General features: G+C 45.2%; 1 protein-coding gene across 1 annotated transcript in view; it reads right to left on the bottom strand.

The window, feature by feature from the left end:
* LOC144510593 (cytochrome P450 3A30-like) overlaps positions 1-19,774 on the bottom strand; it is an 88,029-nt gene that overhangs the window by 61,265 nt on the left and 6,990 nt on the right. Inside the window, exons 3-6 of the mRNA XM_078240154.1 lie at positions 12,842-12,894; positions 10,534-10,633; positions 5,232-5,345; positions 2,318-2,406 (exon numbers count right to left, since the gene is read on the bottom strand). Coding sequence (XP_078096280.1) covers positions 2,318-2,406; positions 5,232-5,345; positions 10,534-10,633; positions 12,842-12,894 — 356 coding nt within the window. The remainder of the gene's footprint in view (positions 1-2,317; positions 2,407-5,231; positions 5,346-10,533; positions 10,634-12,841; positions 12,895-19,774) is intronic.

Genomic DNA, 19,774 nt, shown 5'->3' with positions numbered 1-19,774 from the left:
AAAAGCTCCAGCACAGAGGAATTTGGGGTCCCTTTTGCATACATCACAAAAAGCTGGTGTGCAAGTTCAGCGGGTAATAGGGAAGGCAAATGGAATGGTGGCCTTTATTTCAAAGAGAATGGAGTATAAAAATAGGAAAGTCTTGATAAAACTGTAAAAAGGCACTAGTTAGACAACACCTGGAATACTGTGCAAAGCTTTGATCCCCTCTCCCAAGGAAAGATATACTGACATTGGGGGACAGTCTAGAGAATGTTCACTAGGTTGACCCTGGGTAAGGAGGGGTTTACTGATGAGGAGAGTTGAGTAGGATGGTACTGTACTCATTGGGAGTTTAGAAGAATGAAAGGCGACCTTATTAAGACATCATGGATTCTCCGGGAATTGACAGAATAGATACTGAGAAGTTGTTTTTTCCCTTGTGGGAGAGTCTAAGATCAGAGGGCATAACCTCAGAGTAAGGGGATCTGTGGAATTCTTTACCTTAGCGGGCAGTAGAAGCTGGGTAATTAAGTATGTTCAAGATTGAGATATACAGATTTTTATTCAGTAAGGGAATCAAGGATTATGTGGATAAGGCAGGAAAGTGGAGTTGAGGATTATCACATCAGATTAGTCATGATCTCACTGAATGGCAGAGCAGACTCGATGAGCCTATTTGCAGATGTGTTGTATCCAGGGATATGGAGAGAAACAAGAGTGGAAATTGTGGCAGCACTGGCCATGATCCTTCAAAATTCCTTAGATACCAGGGTGGCGCCAGAGAACTGGAGAATTGCAAATGTTACATCATTGATTAAAATGATACGCCCAGCAATTTGAGGCCAAGTCAGTTTAGTGATGAGAAAGCCTTTAAAAATAATAATCTGGGACAAAATTAACAGTAACTTGGACAAAGGTGGATTAATTAAGGAAAACCAGCACAGATTTTTTGAAGGAAAATACAATTTACCTAACTCACTTGAACTTTTTTTGGTAACAGAGAGGGTTGATTAGGGTAATGCAGTTGATGTGGAGTAAATGGATTTCCAAAGATAATTTGATAAAGTGCCACATAACAGACTTGTAAGCAAAGTTAGAGCTCATGGAATAAAGGAGCCAACAGCAGCATGGATACAACACTTGGTTGAGTGACAGGAAACAGAGTGTTGAACAGCTGTATTTGAAGGGGAGAAGGTTTATTGCGAGGTTGGTATTAGGAGCCCCGTTCTTCCCGAGAAGAGCCAGCTTCCTATGTGCCCAGTAGGACTCCAGACGGTGAAGTATTTTCCTCCCATTTCCCAATTCTGTGATTTGGCTAGGGATCTTGATGCACCACTCAGTCAAATGCTATCTGAATGTCAAGGACTTTTACTCTTATCCCACCTCTGAAATTGTCCATGTTCGGTAATAAGGTCATGAGCTAAGCCGCCTTGGAAGAACCCAAACCAACTTCAGGATTACCCACTCAACATTTCTGACTGAAGATGCAATGCCTTAGTTTTTGAACAGATGTGCTGGATTACCCCATCATTGAGGAATCAGCCCACAGGACTGCCTGCAGCTCTGGACCTCTAATCCTCATGACTCTAGGGGGAGAGGGGAAATTAAAGGAGATTGCTCATTTCCCTGGCCTACATCTGGGAGACTATTTCTAGCTATCTGCCAGGCTTTAGCCTCGGCAGGAGGCCGAGAAGGTCCCAGGAGTGTCAACAATCTATTCCCAAGCAGCCATTTAATTGACACTAATTGGTTATGTACCATCGCAAGTTGGACATCTGGTGCTGCAATGATCCTGTCTCTGATCAGTGGAGATGGAATCCCATCGGGTAGTCGATCCGGTATCCACCTTCCCAAAAGAAATCTCTGTCTCCGTGCAGCTGACAAGGTTCCACCCAAATTGTGGGAACATGGAACAAAATTGGATTGAGGTGGGAGCCAGAGGAATTGTCACAACAATTCATTCCCACAAAACCAGATCAAAGTGACATTGGAGAGATCCAGAGAATAACTCATCCACCTTCTTAGCCCTTACTTTTACCCAATGGGGTAAAACCAGACAATGATTGAAATTCCTCATGAGGATAAAATGCTGTATCTGTCCGTTCAGAATGGAAGTTGCATGTTTATCAGCTACAGTGAGAGCTTAGTATGTCCCAACACATCCCCCACCAAGAAAAAAGTACAACTGGTTCACACAGCTAAGTTCATGGAACAGTCAGTGAACATCGCACTCACTTCCCTCTGAGACCAGTGCACAGTGAAAATGATTGAATTGCCTAGGAAGGGTTTGTGATGGAGGAACGCAGAACTGTCACCCAACAGATAAATTACTCACTCCTTCATGTCGGCAGATTCATTCAGCTTTGCTTTCTTTTCTGCGTTTTTCACAAGATTTTCTGTGTAGTGCTTGATTATTGGACACATCTGAGGAAAGAAGAAAATGACGAACAATGTACAAGAGGTTCACAAAGCTGGTCTGCTCCCAAATATGGTGGCATGTATTCCTGGAGATTTCAACAGATTTCATGCAGCAACGGGACATTTTACATTCTGCTTCTCCTCAGCCAAATCTTCCCATCACTTCAGGATTACCGCAACTAGCAAAGAAAATCCTTAGCTCCTCAATCTCCAAACAGATTGCCCACTCGCACTCCCTTTCCCAGCCCCCTAAACCACACTAACTATGTAGAACTCATGCTACTTGATCTGTGAGACGATCAGCAAGCTCCTTCAGAACTCAGACACATTGCCTGATCTTCAACTGTCGCTGGGCTTTGGAGCCTCAGCTGCAACTGGTGTCACTGCAGCTCATCCATATAGTTAAGAGCTTGGTGAATGACACATGTATAGATGTGGCCACCCTGCAAGTTAAGTGTATACAGGGAGAGAGGGATTGAGTACCACCAGGCAGTCAAGTAGAAACAGGCAGGTAGTGCAGGAATCCTGAGTATATCTCACTTTCCAACCAGTATTCAGTTCTGAGTCACACCATGGCTGGCTCAACTGTACAGGGGGAGGGGTGTGAAGAAGATTGGAACAGCAATGGTGATAGGTGACTCAATAGTTAGAGAAACAGACAGGTGTTTCTGCAGCCTCAGATGTAAATTCAGGATGGTATGTTGACCCCAGGTGCCAGGGTCACTGGCTGCGGAGCACCCTGGGAGAGGCAGAGGGTGAACAGCCAGTGGCCACAGTGTCAGTGACATCGATAGAAAGAAAGATGTGATCCTGAAGGCAGGTTTTAGGGAGCTAAGTAGGAAATTAGCAAACAGGACCTCAGAGTTGGTAATCTGGAGATTAATCCCCGTGCAAACACAAGCAAATATAGAATTAAAGCAGATTAATGTGCGATGGGAGAGTTGGTGCAGAAAGGTGGGCTTTAGATTCATGGGGCATAGGGATCAGTACTGGGACCTGTTCAGGGTGGACAAGTTACACCTAAACAGAGAAGGACCAATTTCACTGCAGGCCAAATTGGTGATTCTATCAGGGAGCGTTAAACTAACTTGGCAGGGGTGTGGACACCACAAACTAATATTAGAGAGATGCCAAGTACACAAGAGTATTGGGAGAGATAGTATGAAGGTAGGAAATTGCAAGATATGAATATAAAAGCAAAATACTGCAAATACTGGAGATTTGGACCGGAATTCTCCAGCTTCCCAGCCGCGTGTTTCCCGCCGGAGGGAGGTAACGCGCTGTTTGCTAGTGGTGGGATTGTCTGGTCCCACTGCTGTCAATGGGAATTGTCAACTCACACCAGCAGGAAAACCATGGCCGGAGGTGGGAGCAGAGAATCCTGCTGGTGTCAATGACCAGAGAATTCCAGCCCTGATATTTAAGAGAACAGAAAGTGCTGGAAAAACTCAGCAGGTCTGGCAGCATCTGTGGAGAGAGAGTTCATGAGCGGGATTTTCCTCCCCCTCTGTGGAGTGTGTCGCAGCAGCAGGAGATGGCATGCTGCTTGCTGGCGGCGGGATCTTATGGTCACGCTACTTTCACCAGGGTTTCCCGTTGAATGCACCCTTGTCGTTGGGAAGCTTGCAGCGGGGTTGCGCCATAGGCGGAATCAAAAGATCCCCCTGGCATAAATGGCAGCAAGATTTCACCAAATATTTTGAGTCCAATATGACTATTCTTCAGGACTGAAATAGGTAGGAGTGTGATGTGGTTTTGCTGTTTGGGCAAGTGGAGCAAAAGGTTAAAGGTCATGGGAGCTTAAATGACAAAATAATTATCTAGAGCAGCATTTTTTCAGTCCAATGAAAAAGGAGGCATTGTTCGATCTGGTCCTTGGGAATGAGGTGGGCTAAGTGGATCTAGTACCAAACGGGTATATTTAGGAGACATTATGATTATTGTATCATAAGGTTTAGGTGGACTATGGAAAAGGACAAGGAAACATCCAAGGTAAGAATAATTAATTGGGGGACAACCAACATATCTGACTCAGATAAATTGGAATCATCGATTAGCAGGTCAAACTGTAACTGAACAATGATCTGCCTTGAAAGAAGAGATAGTTCAAGGTATATTCACACAAAGAACAAACGCAGAGTAAACAAATCCAGAACCCTCTGGATGACGAAAGTGACAGAAATGAAGGTGAAGCAGAAAAGTAAAGTGCTTATTACAGACATCAGGTGGATTATTTAATTGAGAACCAGGCTGAATATAGAAGGCTCAGAGAAGAATTAAAAACAAAGATGGCATTCGGTCAGATGTCCAAAAGCTTGGTCAAAGAAGTATGTTTGAGATGAAGAAGTAGAGAGATTTAGAAAAGGAATTCAAGATCCTGGGACAAGTCAGCTGAACGCACAACCAATGATGGAGCAATTATATTCTAGACTCCACATTGACTAGAGTTAGAGGAGTGGAGATATCTTGCAGGGTTGTGGGGTTGGAGGAGATTACAGAGATAGGGAAGGAGTGAGGCCATGGAGGGATTTGAAAACAAGAATTTTAAAATATGGCTGGGAGTCAACGTAGGTCTCGGAGCCCAAAGGTGATAGAGGAATGACATTTAAGAGTTAAGAAACAGGCAGAGTTAGGATGGCCTCAAGTTACTTTGTAATCTAACTTCTTATATCACAGTTCTTGAGTGTATCAGCATTCACCCACAGCATATGAAGTCAATTATTATTGGGTGATTTTGCATTTAACTCACTTGTCCACATTTTTAATTTCACACATCACAAGTACAAGCACAAAGGAGTCGATCTATTGGGGAGTGGGATGGGGTCCGTTACCTCTTTCAGTCTCCCACTGGTGAAGGTTGGTGAAAGCACACTCCGGATTCTCTTCCAATGGTCATCTTTGACAATCAGAATGGAATCAGTCAGTGGCCCATTCAGACCAAAGTCCTGCAGAAAAAGTAGGAAGATCTCTTGTTTATTTTTATTACAGATCAGGTCCAACTAAATTAACTCATCATTACTGTTAAACCTGCACAGAATGTTCACAGGTTGAATGGGAAAGGGTAGTGTGCAGGAGGGGGGAGAAACTTGTTACGATCCCAGTGGTGTTATAACTGGACAGGAAATGGAATCCTGGCTCAAAAGACCTTCTTGTCAATTCTGGTGCGAAAACTGGTGTGGAACTTACTAGCTACACTGGTCTGTTTTCCCACCAGATCTTGTCACTGCCAAAAAAGAGTGAGCATGGTTTGCGCCATCACTTTGGTGGAGCAGGGACTCAGAGCCAGGAATCGGCTCCACTGAGATCGGACCCCTGATCACTAAAACAAATTTCCCCCTCCCCACCACAGAGGCATCTGTGGCCTTCCCCTAACCCCCAATCATCCTGGCATTCCCCCCCTCACCAATTATCGGTGGCATCGTCACCCCCCCTAAATAACCCTGGCATCACCTCCCCTTCCTCCCACCCCAATAAATCGCTGGCATTGACTGCACCAGACCATCGGCAGCATCCCCATCGCTTTGGGTCTGCTCCGGTCCCCCTACAAATAGATGAGCCCCCATACATGAGGCTCCCCTTAGGGCACTGCCAACCTGAGCCGGGGGCACTGCCAAGAAACTGCCTGACCATGTCCCTCTCCCCCAGGGACTATACTTACATTTGCGTCCCTGGGGGAATCCCACCGCGACAGGGTCATGTCTGGCTGAGCATGTTGTAAACGTGGCTGACGTGACGTCATGTTGATGAGGTACGGAAATCTCGTGAGGGGGGAGGTTAAATCGATTTGAATTTAATTAAATGCATGGAAAGCAAGGTCTCCCCCCTTAAGGACGTGAACCTGATTACGTCGCCAGCAATGGGTGGTGAAAATCAGAGATCACAATCTCACCGGCCAGATTGGTGATTTCCGCCGGTGGTGCCAGTGGAAACTCCCACTGGCGATCTCACAGATGGAGAGTGCGGGCTCAAGGTCCCGCCCCTTAATCTTTATATATTTTTCTAGAGAACCGGGTGGAACAGAGTCATAGGACCATTAATTTGTTTTAACAAGAAAGAAAAACATTTATTAAATATGGAAGTTTGATTATGATACAATACTCCTTTATTCCCACCTTAGCTTCACAAATATACATAGATTTTAAAACTAACACGGGTTACAAACTATCTTAATCTACAATGTTCTCCCTAAAAAAAGTCCCTTTAAACACCCAAGCTAGCTGTGAAGACACACACTCTGCTCTGAACCAGAGTGAATTTCTGTGAGATAATTCTTACACCTTGAGCCACCATCCCTCGCTGAACTCCGGCTTCCACAGGAGTGATTTTGAATTCCACTTTTAAAAAGACACTTTCAAGTCCTCGTTTGAACAATGCTTTGCCTCAGATGCAATCGTTAAAGATTCGGTTACAGGCTTTACAACTCCCTCATCAGGATTTCTTTGTCTTGACTGTTGTATACACTCTTCACAATTGCCTTAACTTTTCGATTCCCAGATTGTATTAAGATTGCGCCACTTGATTTACTGTAATATCTTCAATGAGGTCTATGAGGCTGGCCTCTTGGAGTATGAGCTCCTTGATTGAGGCCATAATTGCCTGCCCAGTCAGGGATCCTCACCTGTATATAAATATGGGAGTGTCAGGTCTACTGGCACTCTGGATTCTGACTGTGTACCTTAAGCACCTTCTGACTCCATTTCAACACTGCCAGCCCATCTTCCTCTCCTTCTCCCCCCACCCCTCCACCACCACCAAACCATCAAGAGTCACTCCTGGAGCTTCAGGTGACCCGTATCAGTATCCAGCAAAACAGTTATTCGCAGATCATCAGGCCCAACTTGGGATGGCCTATTTCATAGAATCATCACAGCGCAGAAGGCCATTGGACCCATTGGCTGGAATTTTACTGGCACGCCCGCCCCGCGGCTCGCAGAACGGAATCCTCCGTTGGCTGGGGCGGGACTTTACCAAGCCTCGGCTGAGCGAGGTCGTAAAATACTAGGCATTGTATCCGTACTGGTTCTCACGTGGAGCAATTCTCATCCTGCCACTCCCCATCCTCTCACAACATCCCTCCCTTTCAGATATTGTAGTTCAAAAAATGTAGCAAAATTTACACCACAGAAGGAGGCCACTCTGGCCCATCGAGTCTGCACCAATCAAAAAAATAAACCAGGCAGCCTCGTCTCATTTTCTAACATTTGGTCTGAAGCCCTGGAGGTTACCGGACATCAGGGCATTTGATTGAGTCGAGGATTTCCACCTCTTCTATCCTTTCATGCAGCGATTTCCAGACTCCAACCATCCACTGAGTGTAAAAACATTTCCTCATCTCCTTTCTAATCTTTCTCCCAATCACTTTAAATCTATGCCCCCTAGTCGCAGCCCACACTGAGAAGGGGAACAGGTCCACTTCGTCTAGCCCCCTCATAACTTCGTACACCTCAATCAAAATCTCCCCTCAGCCTCCTCTGGTCCAAGCTAAACAATCCCAACATATCCAATCATTCCTCAATACTGCAATTTCCCAGTCCTGGCAACATCCTCGTAAATGTCCTTTGTACCCTCTTCACTGAAATGAAATGCTTTTGCTGTAGAGAGGTGATAAGAAATGCATGCAGTTGTGGCCTAACTTGTGTTTTGCATATCTCCAGCATAACCTCCCTGCTCTAATATTCTATGCCTCGATTAACAAAGGGAAGTATTCCATAGACCTCTTCAAATACCTTATCGACTTTTCTCACTACCAGAGGTTTCTGTGGACATGCATTCCTCGACACCTCTCAGTATCCTCTCATTTATTGTGTGATCCTTTGCCTTGTTTGACCTTCCCAAATGCTTTCCAAATTCTCACACTTTTCTGGGTTGAATTCCATTTGCAGCTTTTCTACTTCATTTCAGTTGCAAGGAGAGGTCGAAAAAGTTCTCTTTGGAACACAGCCGCTAAAGAGGTGACCCAGTAGGATGTTTTCAAGGTGAAGAGTGGTTTTAATGAGAGTAAATATGGAAAAATGGCTCCTCTGGAACGTGTATCAATAACTAGAATTCTTGCAAAAGATTTTAAAGAGGCAATGAGGGGAATATCTTCCCACTCAGAATTAGTAGGACTGAAATGTTTTACTTGAAAAACAATTTCCACAAGTTAGACAAGTACACGAGGATAAAGAATTTAGAACAAGGTCATTGACGAAGCAGGAGTGTGGGATGAAGCAATACCGCTCTTTCAAAGAATCAGCACGATCACAAGTCAAAAAGCTTCCTATGCTGCAAGTTTCTATGGTTAGGATTTTCCAGGCTCACCCACTGCCAGGATCTTCCTAAGGTACATATATCATCATCCCATTGTTGGTGTGTTTCTTCCATCAATGTGCTGCACAAATCAACTATTCCTGAATACATTCCTGTTAAATGCACGGCTCTCATTTTAATGCTCAATTTCCTTATCCCTTCCCCTCCTCACACACTCGCCCGCTCCATCTTATCAGCATTTCTCTGGACAGTGACTGCACTAAATATGGAACACTTGACTTTCACTACACACTTTATAAATTATCTGCAATGATTAATCATTACTTTGCTCCAAGTGTTTCTCCGAGCACTCAGTTTAAAACATACCCTGAGATGTGATCATTCTACAAGCTGCTCCCTGTTGTGAATTATTCCCTTGTGGTACCAAGGATTCTAGGACACATCTTCACAATCAAATAACCCCACCCTCCATAAAATTATCCAAAACATTCCATGCTACGATCGGGATACCACACAAACCCCGGGATATTTCACTCTCGTCATGGCTAAACTGCTTGCCTCAAATTGTCCACATTAATGAAACAGGAACACAAGGAGGAAGAGAAGGAGGGAAGTTAGAACAATGATACTTTCCTGCACCTTTAGTTTTTGAGTTACCTTTGCTGCAAACAGCAGATGAAACTTTAGAAATTCATCAACAAAAATATTCAATTTCAATGCACATAATTGCAATAATCTATTATGTACAGCCCATGAATATAAATCATACATTTATATGCTATGTATCATGAGTTGATTATGTTCCTTCAATCTCCACATTTCTCACATCTTAACTGGTGTTATTTCTTCATTGCCTTTAATGAAATTCTACATTTCAAACCCAAATATTCCCCCAATGCCCTACAACTGGGTTGTTAATTATAAATGAGCATTTCACTGTTTTCACCCCTGAACTATACTCTAACCCAGGACTCCACAAAATGATCGGGATTCTCACTCATATAGGATATTATACCTTCTGGTTACTGTTAATAAATCTTTTTCTGTCTAACACAAATAATCAGGGTGTGTAAATCCTGTCAATTCAAGACTACACTTCACTTTCTGGGTACAAGTTGCAGGCGACAAATCAGATAAAGTTTGAGCAAGGTACACCTTCTATTCTACCTCAATAACATGGGTTAGTCCAAACCTCCAAAGGTCAAACTGAGGCAGACAATCACTGGGAATTTGATTGAATCCAGAGAGCTGAGAATAGGAGACTAACTCACAGCGCCAGCCCATTAGACAGATTTTTGATCTACAAGGGAGTTAAAGGTCATGGGGAATGGTCAGGAAAATGGAGCTGTGGTCACAATCAGATCAGCCATATTCCTATTCAATGGGAGAGGAGGTTCGACAGGCCAAATGGTCTATGTCCATGTCTGCGCGGGTTTCCTCCACGTGCTCTGGTTTCCTCCCACAGTCCAAAGATGTGCACGTTAGGTGGATTAGTCAACGCTAAATTGCCCCTTAGTGTCCCGAGATGTGTAGACTGGGGGGATTAGCAGGGTAAATACGTGGATAGAACCTGGGTGGGATGCTTTGTCGGATTCTCGGTGTAGACTTAATAGGCCAATTGGCTCCTTTCTGCACTGTAGGGATTCTATGATTTCTGATTTTCTTACTATGCGACTCCTCCCACCCCACCCATGCAACTTTTGTTTGATAAATCTGGCATTTGCCTTGCACGCTATGAGATTAGAACGGCAAATAAAGAAAACAGGTGAATCAAGTTAGACTGTAGCTAAACCTTCAAAGCATGTTTAAACAATCAGATTTTAAAAATGAGGGTTATTGTAATCACGAGAAAAGTAATAGCCCTCAGTGCAGATCAATACTTACTCGTCTGTTGGTGAACAAAGTGTAAAACTCTTTTATGAAGATGGTTTTAACCAAGTCAGGATCTGCGAGGGAGAGAATGGGCTGACGCCCATCATAAATCCTAAAGGAAAAGGCAAAGTGTTAGAAAGTGAATGTGGGCCATAGACAAAGTGTAGAGACCGACTGGGGGGAGTGGTCTGGACAAATCCCATTCATCTGGACTCACCGTAACCACTTTGGATGCTCCTGACAGCCAGGTCTCCATCACTGTAATAACATCACAGGAGCGTTTACAGACATTTCCCTGTTACAGTAATGGAACATGTCTCAAATTGCAGTTGAATAATCCAGGCAGTTACACTACAACCAGATCAACGGGAAACAATCTCGCCTCACTTCAGTGTCACAGCTGTAACTCAAGTGTAGCTTGAATCAGGTGTTGGAATCCAAATGGCACCTGAATGAAGATGAGTGAGTTCACTCTGCTTCACTTCAGACTCTCACAAACAATTTATAATCCACAAATCATGTTTAGGCCAAAAGCGCTCTGGCCGAATTGACAGAGGGTAAATTCCAATTGGCCAGCACTGCTGGAACAGATTGCAATTCTGCTAATTGCCAGAGCTGCAGATTTAGTGGGATTGCAGGGAGAGGGAATGAGTACAGAACCATCCTGTGCAAAAGAGGCCCTTCGGCCCATCAAATCTGCACCAACATGCGAGGAACACCTGAACTCCCACCTAATCCCATTAGCCAACACTTGGCCCATCGCCTTGAATGTTATGATGAGCCAAGTGCTCATCCAGATCCTTTTTAAAGGATGTGAGGCAACCAGCCTCTACCACCCTCCCAGGCAGCGCATTCCAGACTGTCACCATCCTCAGGTTAAAAACGTTTTCCTCACATCCCCCTTAACCTCCTGCCCCTCACCTTGAACCTATGACCCCTTGTGACTGACCCTTCAACTAAAGGGAACAGCTGCTCCTTATCCATTCTGTCCATGTCTCTCATATACTTGTACACCTCGATCAGGTCACTCCTCTATCTTCTCTGCTCCAACGAAAACAACCCAAGCCTATCCTACCTCTCTTCATAACTTAAATTTTCCATCCCAGGCAGCATCCTGTGAATCTCCTCTGCACCCCCTCCTGTGCAATCACATCTTCCTATAATGTGGCGACCAGAACTGCACACAGTAGTCTAGCTGTGGCCTCACCAAAGTTCCATACAACTCCAACATGACTTACCTGCTCTTGTAATCTATGCCTCGATTGATAAAGGCAAGTGTCCCACATGCTTTTTTCATCACCAGTTAACCTGCCTTTCCGCCTTCAGAGATCTATGGACAAACACGCCAAGGTCCCTTTGCTCCACAGAACTTCCTAGTGTCCTACCATTCATTGAGTACTTCCTTGTCAAATTACTCCTTCCAAAGTGTATCACCTCACACTTTTCAGGGTTAATTCTATCTGCCATTTATCTGCCCAGTTGACCATTCCGTCTATATCTTCCTGTATCCCAAGACACTCAGCTTCACAGTTAACCACTCAGACTCAGCAGATCACTAGAAATGAATTGCTGAATATATTTCCACCTCCCCAGCTAGCTTGATTGACAGGTGGGTAAATCTGCAGTAATAAGCTGTAGCCAGGGACCAGGCAGTAGGTAGGCGTAAAAAGGGGATGGCGTTGGGGTGGGATGTTGTGGAATGAGTTCAGGCCCAAAAATGACTTGCAAATAAAAAGCTTGTAAAAATCAATGGAGGCAGACTGCTTCCATAAACCTTCACTGTAAGACTCAACAGCGCTCCGGCTGTGTGGGGGATTGGAGGAGCAGCGATGGGGGACGTTGCTATGCTAGTTTGCGATTGAACTGGTCAGCGAACGGGAGGCTGGCAGTGTGGGGCTACTGCACATGCGCCGATCTCCGCTATGACATATCGGCGCATGAACAGTGCTATGCTGCCAGCCTCTCCAGCGGGAATAGGCCCCGCTCACTTTTATCATATGAATCACGCAAGGGCACTCTCTGATGCACAGACTGTGGGAAATTCATTTTGAAAATCCCACTGAAAAAACTAGCGAGATTTACTTGTTTTGACGCAAATTCGACGCAGAATCTTTTTGGGAGAATTGGCCCCAGCATCTTTAGAAGTGTAATAATTGCATCAGTGTCAAGATTGCTTGAAATAATCTGTGCCTTTAAGCTGTGCTGATCAAGTATACAGCACATCTTGAATTACATTTTCCATTACTGGATAAAATGCAGTTTTGAACTGGATAAAAATCTAGACTTTCATATCCATTACTGGCTGATTAAATGCACTCACCCCCACATCTTTCCATACTTCTTGTAGCATTCTACATCAAACCCAAACAGACCCTGGCCAGGAAGAAAAAAGAAATCAGCAAAAGTATTCACACAATACTAAAAAAGTAGAGCGGCACGGTAGCACAGTGGTTAGCACTGCTGCTTCACAGCTCCAGGGACCTGGGTTCGATTCCCGGCTTGGGTCACTGTCTGTGTGGAGTTTGCACATTCTCCTCGTGTCTGCGTAGGTTTCCTCCGGGTGCTCCGGTTTCCTCCCACAGTCCAAAGATGTGCGGGTTACGTTGATTGGCCATGCTAAAATTGCCCCTTAATGTCCTGGGATGTGTAGATTAGAGGGATTAGCAGGTAAAATATGTAGGGATATGGGGGTAGGGCCTGGTTGGGATTGTGGTCGGTGCAGACTCGATGGGCCGAATGGCCTCTTTCTGTACTGTAGGGTTTCTATGATTAGAACGATAATTACTTAAACTGTGGTGGGGGCACCCAAGAGGGAAAAAATATCAGCTAGCATTATTTAAAAGGTAAATGACATTAAAAACTGAACCACTTTTATTCCTTTCAATTAAAAAGGTTGGTTCCTCTCCCATTATTTGAAAACACCACCTCATGTGACCTCCAAAGACAAAAGCGACACTTTCAAAAGATGAAATAAGATCATTTGGGTGAACTGATCGATCCTGAGCCTCTTCCTATCCTATCAGTGTATCTTTGTGTATCCTTTATGTGTTTACCTAGCTTCCTCCTAACTGAATCTGTGCTATTTGCCTTAATCAGTAGCAAATCGCCCATGCTGGGGAAGGGCAGCTCTTGTTAGATGTACAGTTCTCTTCCCCAGTGAGAGAGGGAAGCAACTCATACCAACAGAAAACAGAGGGCACCGTAAACGGCTCCCACTTTTACCCAAACTACCCTCTCCGTCCCCCAAAAGATCATCCTTCACAGAGCCCTGCCCTCCCAGCCAGAAAGTGAGAGGATGTCAGGGAGGCTATTTCAGGTGATTGGATGGGAGTGTCACTTGAAGGAGTAAACAGTGTCCTTCTGATGAAACATGAACGTGAGGCCCTGTCTGTCCTCTCATGTGCATGCAAAGATCTCACAGCATTAATTCAAAAAAGAGCAGGGGAGTTCTCCCTGGTGTCCTGCCCAATATTTATCCCTCAACCAATGTCACTATAACAGATTAACCGGTCATTATTGCATTGCTGTTTACTATGTGCAAATTAGCTGTTGCATTTTCTACATTACAGTAATTATACTTAAAAACTACTTCAGAATGGAAGGTGCTATATAAATGCAAGATGTTCTTTAACATCGTTCATCATCATATGAAACAGACAGAAAAAATGGACATCAAGCTGAAGGACACATTAGGAAAAAGCTAGGCCCAGAGGAAAGTATTAAAGGAGCATCTTAAGAGGTTGTATAGACAGAGGTCTAAGGATGAAATTAGAGTACACGTCCTAGATGGTTGACAGCATAGCTCCCAATGGACATGAGACCAAGGATCATAGAGCTCTCAGAGGTTTGAGAGAGGTTACAAAGATAGGAAGGGCAAGACCATGGAGGGATTTAAACATGAGAACAAGTTTTAAAAAGTGATATATGGGAGGACTGGCAGTCACTGGAAGTTGTGGAGAATCTAGGACTTGGGATACGTAAAGTAGAGTTTTGGATGAGGTTCAATTCACGGATGGTGGAACATAGGAGACCGCCAAGAGATCATTGAAATAGACAAGTCTGGAGGTGCTGAGGTCGTGGACAAGGGTTTCAGCAGCAGGTGGGGTGAGAAACAAGATCAACCTTCTACCCTTCTCTTGACCCAGGTTTCACTAGGCGATTCATCAACTATTATTAACAGAATATTGTGTGACTGTATATCAGTGTTCTGCTGGAGGAATTTGTCTCTCCATTCCCTCCTACAGAGAAGGCATCTGGCCTGCAGGGCAGCCAAGTAGGGGAACCCTCCAGAAACAAACAAAAAAAAAATCCCTCAATTCTAAAAATATTAACATTCAAGTGACCATAAGGATCGAATCACTTGAGATTTGTCCAACCCCAAACTTTTGTGATGGCACAAAAACCACAGAACATCAATTACATACACAACCCCCATATCCCTCCTTATAGGTTTCACTTGGTTGCACCATCACCTCTGAGTCACAAGGTTCAAGTCTCATTCTAGGACTTCAGCAGAAAAATCAGAGTTGACACTCCCAGTACAGTATTGAGATGGTGTTGCACTAAAGGCGCTGATTTCCGAGAGTTGTCCTTCAGCTCTTCCTGGTCCCCTGCGGATTCGCCAACCTCCATATCTGCTATTCCGGAGGCCTCTCTGTCCTGGAGTTCACTTTTCCATCATTTAAATTGCAGTGATACTCTTTAATACAGATTCCCTTTAGAGGGGACAGCCTGATTTTAAGAAGATAAGGCTGATTGTACCACGTGCTTTCTGAACTACACTGTTCAGTCTGCTGCAGGGTGCGGAGGCTGGGGGTAATGCAGGATCCACTCAGCCAGATTCTGTAATCATTCAGACAAGGTGGACACACCAAATTTGCACATTGTCCACCTCAATCTGAATGGGTATGGGCTACAAATCATAACCCCACATTCCCAAAATACAAATATCTGTCCCATTAGTGTCCCACATTGCCATTAATTCAATGTTTCCCCTTCTGTGTTACAATGCACAGTTATGATGTAACACATCTTTAAAAAACTGTTTTAAGGTTACATTAAATATTCACCATGGATTGAGTTTTCAGACTGATTTAAAGTAGCCCCAAGCTACCAGACAGAATTCTGGATTTCAGACTGGGGACCCCTCTTCAGAGAGGACAAAAAACAATTCTCAATTTAGTTATGGTTCACTCTGGTTCCTTTTCTTCTTTGGTTATTGTTGTTTTCAGCCGAGGTTTGTAAATTTGAAAGCCAGGCCCAGGAGGTGGGCTTAAGAACAAAAGTTAAAGATTTCCCAACTTAAAAAAAAATCATGTGCTAAAGTAAATAAAGCTGTAATTGTGAAAATGAGCAATGTTGTCTGTTGCCCATACCCTCTCTCACCCTGGGATGCCCCCTTCCCCTCCTCTACCCAATGTCAGTATCTCTCTCTTCCTCCTCGGGCATTCTCACACTCTCAGACAAAGTTACAGCTACTTCACATGTATTGGATTTGCCATCATACTGGCCTCCCTCTCTCCCATGCTACTGCTCCAGTTCCTCCAATAACAGAGTCTGTCTCTCCCATGCTCACTGCTCCAGGCACAGGTTCCCTCCTTCCCACCCTGGCTGCTCCTCCAATCATAGATTTTGTCCCTGGATGAATGGCAAGATTAGGTGGGAGGGAACCTGTGGCTGGAGCAGCAAACATGGGAGAGACAGAATCTGCGATTGGAGATGCAACTCCTCACTGACTCTCTCTCTCTCTCCCATGTTCACTCTTCCTCAGATTGCAACTCTGATTTGTTTTTCCTCACTCAATGTCTGCAATTGTTCAGTCTTCACTATAGAGGATACAAGTAACATCCCAGAAGCAGCTGTAAGCCAGAAAGTGGAATGGAGGTAGGAACTCAGGAAAATTTCATTCACCAGAGAAGTGGTACTGGGTAAATTGTTGGAGCTGTGGGTTGACAAGAGCTCAGGTCCTGATGCACTTCATCCTAGGGTCTTAATGGAAATGGCTAGTGAGATAGGCGATGCGTTGGTTTTAATTTTCCAAACTCCCTAGATTCAGAGAAGGTCCCATTTGATTGGAAGATAGCAAATTAACCCTTTTATTTTAAAAGGGAGAGAGACAGAAAGCAGGAAACTACAGGTCAGTTAGCCTAACAGCTCTCATAGAGAAAGTGTCAGAAGCTATTATTAAAAAGTTTATAGCAGGGTACTTGGATGAGCTCAAGGTAATCAGGCAGAGTCAATATGGTTTGGTGAAAGGGAGATCATGTTTGCAACTTATTGGCGTTCTTTGAGAAAGTAACAAGTGATGTGGATAAAGGGGAACCAGTGGATGTATTGTACTTAGATTTCCAGAAGGCATTTGATAAAATGCCACATCAAACGGTTATTATGGAAAATGAAAGCTCATGGTGTAGGGGGTAACATATTGTAATGGCTCGAAGATTGGTTGGATAACAGGGAGCAGAGAGTAGGTATAAACAGAATTTTTCCAGGTTGGCAATACATGACGAGTGGTCACAGGGATCAGTGCTAGGACCTCAGCTGTTTACATTTATATAAATAGCGGATTGAAGGTATGGTTGCCAAATTTGTTGATGACACAAAGATAGGTAGGAAAGTATGTTGCAAAGAGGACATAAGGAGGCTACAAAAGGACATAAATAAGTTAGGTGAGTCAGCAAAGATTTGGCAAAATGGAGTACGATGTGGGAAAATGTGAAGTTTTCCATTTTGGCAGAAGGACAAAAAAGCATATTATCTAAATGGTGATAGATTACAGAGCTGTGAGGTGCAGAGGGAGAAGGATGTCCTAGTGCGTGAATCACAAAAGGCTAGTACACAGGTACAGCAAATAATTAGGGAAGCTAATAGAATGTTGATGCGCAATTAATTCACACGGGAGGCTAGAACGTACCCGGGAATAAAGGCTTTTATTCACGACAAATAGGAGCACACTACTTAACAATATTATCACAGACTAAAGACTGCTAGGAAGTAGCAGTGACCTTTATACCCCTGTAAGAAGGCGGAGCCGAATGGAGTGTACCACATAAACAATAATAACAGGAGGAACACCCAAACCCTAACCCCAACAGTAACAAGAGTAACATATGTACAAGTACCCATAGTGGTAACCATCTATGGTTCACCACATTCACCCCTCCTTTAAAAACAAAGGCCGATGGGGTAAGAAAACAATACGAACTGTCCACATGTTCACAAGTTCAGCCGTTTCGGGGGTCCGCACCGTCTCTGCGACCTCCGCAGCACTGGCTCCAGTGCCGGTTCTGGTGACCGTGGTGACGACCCTCTCTCCGAGGTGGTGTCCACTGACTCCTCCAGTTCCTCTCCCGACTGCCGACCTCAAAATGGCGACAATCCCCTGGACTCAGGAAAGCTGCACACGGGAGTAAGAGGGTTAAGTTGAGGTACCGATGCTGTCCGCGCCGTGTCAGGAGGGGAGAGAATGGGCAAAGGAATCCTAACCAGGCGTGCGGGAGTGACGGGGACTTCCAGGTCCCCTGCAGGCGCCAGATCTCTGATAGAGACCGTGTCCTCTCGCCCGTCAGGATATGCCACATAGGCATATTGAGGGTTGGCATGGAGGAGATGGACCTGTTCAACCAAAGGGTCGGACTTGCGGGCCCTAACATGCCGCCGCAGGAGGACAGGTCCTGAGTACGTCAACCAAGACGGCAGTGAGGTCCCAGAGGAAGACTTCCTAGGGAAGGCAAACATCCGCTCATGTGGGGTAGCGTTGGTTGCCGTACACAGGAGGGACCAGATCGAATGGAGCGCATCAGGAAGTACCTCTTGCCAACGGGTGACTGGAAAACCCCTAGACCGTAGCGCCAGTAAAACAGCCTTCCAGACTGTAGCATTTTCTCTCTCGACCTGTCCGTTACCCCTGGGGTTGTAACTTGTATTCCTACTTGAGGCAATTCCCTTAGAGAGCAGGTATTGCCTCAAGTCGTCGCTCATAAACGACGAACCCCTATTACTGTGGATATAACTGGGGTAGCCAAACAGGGTAAAAAGACTCCGCAGGACTTTGATGACCGTGGCAGAGGACATGTCAGAACAGGGGATGGCAAAGGGGAATCAGGAGTATTCGTCAACAATGTTGAGGAAATACACGTTCCGATCCGTCGAAGGGAGGGGCCCCTTGAAATCGACACTCAGTCGTTCAAAAGGGCGAGTGGCCTTAATGAGGTGTGCCCTGTCAGGCCGGTAGAAGTGCGGCTTGCACTCTGCACAAACCTGGCAGCATCGAGTTATCGACCTGACATCCTCAATGGAATAGGGCAGATTCCGAGCCTTTACAAAATGGAAGAGCCGAGTGATCCCGGATGGCAGAGATCATTGTGGAGGGCCTGTAACCGGTCCTCCTGCACACTGGCACATGTTCCACGTGACAGGGCATCTGAGGGCTCATTGAGCTTCCCCGGACGGTACATGATATCATAGTTGTAGGTGGAGAGTTCGATTCTCCACCTCAAGATTTTATCATTCTTAATTTTTCCCTTCAACGTGTTGTTGAACATGAAGGCCACGGACCTTTGGTCCGTGAGCAGGGTAAACCGTTTGCCAGCCAAATAATGGCGCCAATGCCGTACAGCCTCCACAATGGCCTGAGCCTCTTTCGCCACAGAGGAGTGCTGAATTTCAGGGCCTTGGAGGGTGCGAGAGAAAAGGGCGACGGGCCTGCCCGCCTGGTTAAGTGTGGCGGCCAGGGCAAAATCAGATGCATCACTCTCCACCCGAAAGGGGATGGACTCATCGACAGCGTGCATCGTGGCTTTCGCGATGTCGGCTTTTATCCCTTCAAAGGCTAGGCGAGCCTCTGCTGTCAGGGGAAAAGAGGTAGATTTTATGAGCGGACGGGCTTTGTCTGCGTAATTGGGGACCCACTGTGCATAGTACGAGAAGAAGCCTAAGCATCTTCTCAGTGCTTTGATGCTTGTGGGTAGGGGAAGTTCAAGGAGGGGACGCATACGGTCTGGGTCGGGGCTGATGACTCCGTTTTCCACCACATATCCGAGGATTGCTAGGCGGTGCTTGCTGAATACGCACTTCTCCTTGTTATAGGTCAGGTTCAGGAGAGCCGCAGTGCGTAAAAACCTCTGGAGGTTGGCGTCGTGGTCCTGCTGGTCATGGCCGCAGATAGTGACATTGTCCAGGTACGGGAAGGTAGCCCGTAGCCCGTTTTGGTCCACCATTCGGTCCATCTCACGATGGAAGACCGAGACCCCAT

The sequence above is a fragment of the Mustelus asterias genome, chromosome 23 (genome assembly GCF_964213995.1).
Source record: "Mustelus asterias chromosome 23, sMusAst1.hap1.1, whole genome shotgun sequence".
NCBI lineage: Eukaryota > Metazoa > Chordata > Chondrichthyes > Carcharhiniformes > Triakidae > Mustelus > Mustelus asterias.
The sequence above is the reverse complement of the archived record's forward strand: the minus strand, read 5'-3'. Positions and strand labels throughout refer to the sequence as shown.